Genomic DNA, 6871 nt, shown 5'->3' on the forward strand with positions numbered 1-6871 from the left:
TTCATTTCCGAGCCCTGCCCTTTGGCCTGTCCACCTCCCCTCGGGTGTTCACAAAGGTCATGGCCGTGATAGGCAGCAATCTGCGAATACCCCCGTATCTGGACGATCTGTTAATTCTAGCGCAATCGGCAGATGTTCTCCAGTCCCACCTTTCCATATTGGTACATCTCCTGGAGAGTCATGGATGGATCATCTATTGGCCCAAGTCTTCCCTGCTCCCGGCTCAGTCTATGGTCCACCTGGGGGATACGGTTCATCAGAGTATATACTTTCTAGAGGAACGCCGTCTGGCTCTGCAGTCCAGGATCAGGCATCTCCTCTCCCTCTGGCGGGTGTCTGTGCATGCCTGCATGAGGGTCCTGGGTTCGATGGTGTCGGCCTTCGACATGGCAGAATATGCTCAGTTCCACTCCCGCCCTCTACAGCGGGAGATTCTCTCCAAGTGGTCAGGATCCGACCACAATATCCGGGCCCAGACGTTAGCCTTGTCTCCCAACAGTGCATCTCTCCCTTTCCTGGTGGCTTTGGGACCAGAACCTCACTCTGGTGAGGCCTTTCTGGATCCACCAGTAGACACTCCTAACCACAGATGCCAGCCTTCGTGGTTGGGGGGCGGTCACTTGCCAGAGGTCGTTCCAGGGCCTCTGGACCACTCTGGAGGCCCAGCTCTCCATCAACGTCCTCGGACTGAGGGCAGTCTTTCGGGCCCTCTTCCTGGCGGAACCCTGGCTGAGGGGTCGCCTGGTGCAAGTCCAGTCGGACAATGTGACGACTGTGGCATATATATATACCAGGGTGGCACTCGCAGTCAGGCCGCCATGGCGGAAGCATCCTGCATCTTTCAGTGGGTGGAGAAGAAGATCCCTGCTATCTCAGCGATCTTTATCCCGGGAGTCCTGAATTGCGAAGCGGACTTCCTCAGCTGTCTGACCCTGGATGCCGGTGAATGGGGCCTCCATCCGGAGGTGTTTCGGGTGCTGGTACAAAGGTGGGGCCTACCCGAGGTGAACTTGATGGCCTCTTGCCAAAATCATAAACTCCCCCTGTTCGGGTACAGGTCTCGCGACCCTGGGGCTTGCCTGGTAGACGCCCTGTCCGCCCCATGGGCGTTCAGACTGATGTACGCACTGCTGCCATTTTCCCTCCTCTTGCGAATTATCCGCAAGCGGAAGGCAGCAAGTTGATTCTGGTAGCTCCGCATTTGCCCAGACAGATTTGGTTCTCGGATCTGCATGCCCTGTCAGTTTCCCATCCGATTCGCTTACCCCTGTGCCCAGACCTGCCCTCTCAGGGTCCGTGTCTACAACCTGATTTGAGGCATCTAGCTTTGACTGGGTGGTTGTTGAGACCTCCCTGTTAAGAGCCAGGGGCTTTAACTCGAGAGTGATCTCCACCATGCTCAAGGCGAGAAAACACCAGTGCTCTCACTTACATACCTGGCATGACACGCTCCAAGTATCCCATACATGGTGCCCATAGTGGTTCCGGTCCACTCACACCAGTGTTCCCACTTACATAGCTGGCATGATCTGCTCAGCATAACCTACACATGGTGCCCATAGCGGTCCTTGTCCCCTCACACTAGTGCTCTCACTTACATACCTAGCATGTGACACCCCACGTATCCAACTTATGATGCCCATAGCGGTACCTGTCCCCTCACCCCAGTGCTCCCGCTTACATACCTGGCATGAGAGGCTCAGCATATCCTTCAGATGTTGCCAATAGCGGGTACAGTTAGTGATGTCATGGCTCCCGCTTTTCTCAGGGGCCTCATACAGAGCTGAGCATCCTCCCAGTACCCTTCCGTTCCTCGTTTCCATCACCCCATGCTCCGTCCTCTCGCTGACGTTCCCCTCACATTCTGTCTCCTCATAGGTGGACTTAGAACATGAGTGGGTCATACCGCCGTCTATGCAGTTCACCAAGTCAAAGTGGACCCCGTTTGAAGGGATGAAGGTGAAGGGAGCGGTGCGCAGGGTCGTGCTGCGAGGTGAAGTGGCGTACATCGATGGACAGGTATGCAGCCTTGCCCGCCTTAGGTAGACCCATCCATCCACATTGCTTCATCCACCCTTTACATGCTGTGCTACCTTTCCTACCCTAGGTCCTAGTGCCGGCAGGTTATGGTCAGGACGTCAGAAAGTGGGCCCCTCCTGTGCCGTCACCAACTCTCCCAGCGCCAACCAAAGAGGTTATCAAGGTAGGTGGGAAGGCGAGGCCAGGGTGTGATTGCCACATTGTGTATAATGCAGTGACGTGACTTTATATGGTTTCTGTCAGACTCCAGAGCGCCATCGTCATGTGACCATGCAGAATGAAACCATTCGCAGCAGAGCACCCAGCCCCCGCAGAGCCGGACCGCCAGGAGACGCCCGCTTCCACCTGCCCCCCAGGATCCATCGCGCCTCTGACCCCGGACTGCCAGGTATTGTACAATAGATCTATAGGCCTGCATGTACCCCACCCGACGTTAGGGGCCTGGAGATGACTTCCGGTAAGTTACCTGCGGGGAGGGGCATAGTACAACTTCCTAACACTGTGTCCTGGTATCTAGCACCCTGGATGAGGTCTGTCGCTCAGCATCATGGAGTCACTGCGAGGATTGGTAATTTATGTGAATGGCCGGGTGCTAATCAATGCTTGGGCGGGAACTGATTATTCCTTAATGGGGGGATCCGTCACTTCTTACAGGGCGCAGTAGTGATGGGTCTCGTACTGTAAATTATACCAGTGATTACACAAATCACATCGACCAATGGCCAGATTCAGCGGCAAGTAGAGGACTGTGGGGTGGGTATGGAAGCGAGCAGAGCTGCCAGTTACATACATGTAAGGGTACGATGGGGTCCGCCCCTTCCTGGGCGGGTGTGGTATGACACATCCGTCATTTCTCCGACGTCGGAGTCCCGACTGCACAGCGGGGGGGCGCAATGAAGCCCCTTGTGGGCTCGCTGCGCTCGCCACGCTGCGGGCACGCAGCTCGGCACCTATTTTATTCTCCCTCTATAGGGGTCGTGGACCCCCACGAGGGAGCAGTCGGGATTCCGACGTCGGAGTACTGACTGTCGGAATCCCGACTGTCGGGGAGCCGTCCGGCACCCGCCTGGGCGGTGTCTCGTAAATACCCCAGGGACACCGGACTCTGTCATTAGGCCCCATTCCGATTCTCCAGTATCCGCAATATAATGTGTTATCTGCACATAACGAAGTAGGAAAGACAGCGAGGCATGGTGGTGAAGTAGGGAGCATAGTGGTGGTACGCAGGGCGGATGGTTACCGATGCGCTGTACAGGTATGTAGCGGTGGTACGCAGGGCGGGTGGTTACCGGTGCGCTGTATGTAGCGGTGGTACAAAGGGCGGGAGGTGACCAGTGCACTGTGTGTAGCTGTGATACTCAAGGTAGATGGTGACCGGTGTGCTGTATGTAGCAGTGGTACACAAGGTAGATGGTGACCGGTGTGCTGTATGTAGTGGTGGTACACAGGGTAGGTGGTGACCAGTGCGCTGTATGTAGCGGTGGTAAACAAGGTAGATGGTGACCAGTGCACGGTATGTAGCGGTGGTAACTGGCTTGCTTTTTGTAGCGGTGGTACGCAGGGTAGACGGTGACCGGTGCGCTGTATGTAGCAGTGGTACACAGGATGGGCGGTGACCAGTGCACTGTATGTAACGGTGGTAGGCGATGCCCGGTGCGCTGTATGTAGCGGTGGTAACTGGCTTGCTGTATGTAGCGGTGGTACACAGGGTAGGTGGTAACCAGTGCGCTGTATGTAGCGGTGGTAACTGGCTTGCTGTATGTAGCGGTGGTACACAAGGTAGATGGTGACCAGTGCGCTGTATGTAGCAGTGGTAGACAGGATGGGCGGTGACCAGTGCACTGTATGTAACGGTGGTAGATGATGCCCGGTGCGCTGTATGTAGCGGTGGTACACAAGGTAGGTGGTGACCGGTGCGCAGTAGGTAGTGGTGGTACGCAGGGCAGGCAATGACCAGTGTGCTTTATATAGCAGTGGTACACAAGGTAGGTGGTGACCAGTGCGCTGTATATAGCGGTGGTACCCAGGATGAGTGGTGCCGGGTAGTTAGTGGTGGTACGCAGGGCGGGCGGTGACCATCGTGCTCTATGTAGCAGTGGCACTCAGGGCGGGTTTGGCGGGGGCAGTCACCAGTACTTTGTGTATGTCGCTGTGGCACGGTTCCGGCTGAGGAATGGGCTGTTGCCGCTGAATGTTGCCGGAAGATGTATATATTGTGTATACGCCAAGCTTTGTCCTGCGGGTCGGGGGATCGGAGAGTGTTTCTCCCCCCACACAGCGTCCAGCACTCACCACGGGCCACCGGTACAGCCCTGCAAGTCATACTAACTGCACTCTGGACCTGCTCGCTGCTGTATCTTCTTTCCAGCAGTAGGTGGCGCTGTGTCCCTGCGCATTCAGTGCTGACTGCAGGGCGCTCGGTGATCTGTGTAGGGGAGCAGTCTGCGTATTAGGGGGCTCGTGTAACAGGTCGGAGCTTGGCAGATACACCACGTCCCGTCTGCATGTATGTGCTCACACGTGTGCTGTTCTCGGGATAACCTGTCCGTGTGCTTTGTCCCCACAGCAGAGGAGCAGAAGGAGCGGACGGTGAAGAAGCCGATAGACCCAGGTGATTTATGTGCTAATCCCTCGATGTTCCCCTCCCCCCATGCTATGGGGTACATGGGGCACCCTGATACTGTATCTGGGTGCCTCTCTGTGGGGGGGATGAGGCCCCCCAGTGCTATGGGGTACATGGGGCACCCTGATACTGTATCTGCTGGGCGCCTCTCTCTGTGGGGGGGGGGGGTGAGGTCTCCCAGTGCTATGGGGTACATGGGGCACCCAGATACTGTATATGCTGGCTGCCTCTCTCTGTGGGGGGGGGGGGGTGAGGTCTCCCAGTGCTATGGGGTACATGGGGCACCCTGATACTGTATATGCTGGCTGCCTCTCTCTGTGGGGGGGGGGGGGGGTGAGGTCTCCCAGTGCTATGGGGTACATGGGGCACCCTGATACTGTATCTGCTGGGTACACCTCTCTGTGGGGGGGATGAGGTCCCCCTGGGCTATGGGGTACATGGGGCACCCTGATACTGTATCTGCTGGGCGCCTCTCTCTGTGGGGGGGGGGGGGGGGATGAGGTCCCCCTGGGCTATGGGGTACATGGGGCACCCAGATACTGTATCTGCTGGGTACACCTCTCTGTGGGGGGGATGAGGTCCCCCTGGGCTATGGGGCACATGGGGCACCCTGATACTGTATCTGCTGGGCGCCTCTCTCTGTGGGGGGGGGGGGGATGAGGTCTCCCAGTGCTATGGGGTACATGGGGCACCCTGATACTGTATCTGCTGGGTACCTCTCTCTGTGGGGGGGATGAGGTCCCCCTGGGCTATGGGGTACATGGGGCACCCTGATACTGTATCTGCTGGGCGCCTCTCTCTGTGGGGGGGGTGAGGCCCCCCCTGGGCTATGGGGTACATGGGGCACCCTGATACTGTATCTGCTGGGCGCCTCTCTCTGTGGGGGGGGGGGGGTGAGGTCTCCCAGTGCTATGGGGTACATGGGGCACCCTGATACTGTATCTGCTGGGTACACCTCTCTGTGGGGGGGATGAGGCCCCCCAGTGCTATGGGGTACATGGGGCACCCTGATACTGTATCTGCTGGGCGCCTCTCTCTGTGGGGGGGGGGGGGGATGAGGCCCCCCAGTGCTATGGGGTACATGGGGCACCCTGATACTGTATCTGCTGGGCGCCTCTCTCTGTGGGGGGGGTGAGGCCCCCCCTGGGCTATGGGGTACATGGGGCACCCTGATACTGTATCTGCTGGGCGCCTCTCTCTGTGGGGGGGGTGAGGCCCCCCCTGGGCTATGGGGTACATGGGGCACCCTGATACTGTATCTGCTGGGCGCCTCTCTCTGTGGGGGGGGGGGGGGGATGAGGTCTCCCAGTGCTATGGGGTACATGGGGCACCCTGATACTGTATCTGCTGGGCGCCTCTCTCTGTGGGGGGGGGGGGGGGGGATGAGGCCCCCCAGTGCTATGGGGTACATGGGGCACCCTGATACTGTATCTGCTGGGCGCTCTCTCTGTGGGGGGGGTGAGGCCCCCCCTGGGCTATGGGGTACATGGGGCACCCTGATACTGTATCTGGGTGCCTCTCTGTGGGGGGGGATGAGGCCCCCAGTGCTATGGGGTACATGGGGCACCCAGATACTGTATATGCTGGCTGCCTCTCTCTGTGGGGGGGGGGGGGGTGAGGTCTCCCAGTGCTATGGGGTACATGGGGCACCCTGATACTGTATCTGCTGGGTACACCTCTCTGTGGGGGGGATGAGGCCCCCCAGTGCTATGGGGTACATGGGGCACCCTGATACTGTATCTGCTGGGCGCCTCTCTCTGTGGGGGGGGGGGGGGGATGAGGTCTCCCAGTGCTATGGGGTACATGGGGCACCCTGATACTGTATCTGCTGGGCGCCTCTCTCTGTGGGGGGGATGAGGTCCCTCTGGGCTATGGGGTACATGGGGCACCCTGATACTGTATCTGCTGGGCGCCTCTCTCTGTGGGGGGGGTGAGGCCCCCCCTGGGCTATGGGGTACATGGGGCACCCTGATACTGTATCTGCTGGGCGCCTCTCTCTGTGGGGGGATGAGGTCCCCCTGGGCTATGGGGTACATGGGGCACCCTGATACTGTATATGCTGGCTGCCTCTCTCTGTGGGGGGGGGGGGTGAGGTCTCCCAGTGCTATGGGGTACATGGGGCACCCTGATACTGTATCTGCTGGGCGCCTCTCTCTGTGGGGGGGGGGGGGGGGATGAGGTCTCCCAGTGCTATGGGGTACATGGGGA

The 6871-nt window shown here is 58.7% G+C and overlaps 1 protein-coding gene across 1 annotated transcript in view; it reads left to right on the top strand.

Moving 5' to 3' along the window:
• The window catches only part of CAD (carbamoyl-phosphate synthetase 2, aspartate transcarbamylase, and dihydroorotase), a 47153-nt gene that overhangs the window by 35680 nt on the left and 4602 nt on the right, over positions 1-6871 (top strand). The window contains exons 7-11 of the mRNA XM_083175118.1: positions 1879-2019; positions 2108-2203; positions 2284-2428; positions 2558-2608; positions 4607-4772. Of these exons, the coding sequence (XP_083031244.1) occupies positions 1879-2019; positions 2108-2203; positions 2284-2428; positions 2558-2608; positions 4607-4772 (599 nt within the window). The remainder of the gene's footprint in view (positions 1-1878; positions 2020-2107; positions 2204-2283; positions 2429-2557; positions 2609-4606; positions 4773-6871) is intronic.

Source organism: Crinia signifera, chromosome 3 (assembly GCF_055691185.1).
Source record: "Crinia signifera chromosome 3, ASM5569118v1, whole genome shotgun sequence".
Classification (NCBI taxonomy): Eukaryota; Metazoa; Chordata; class Amphibia; order Anura; family Myobatrachidae; genus Crinia; species Crinia signifera.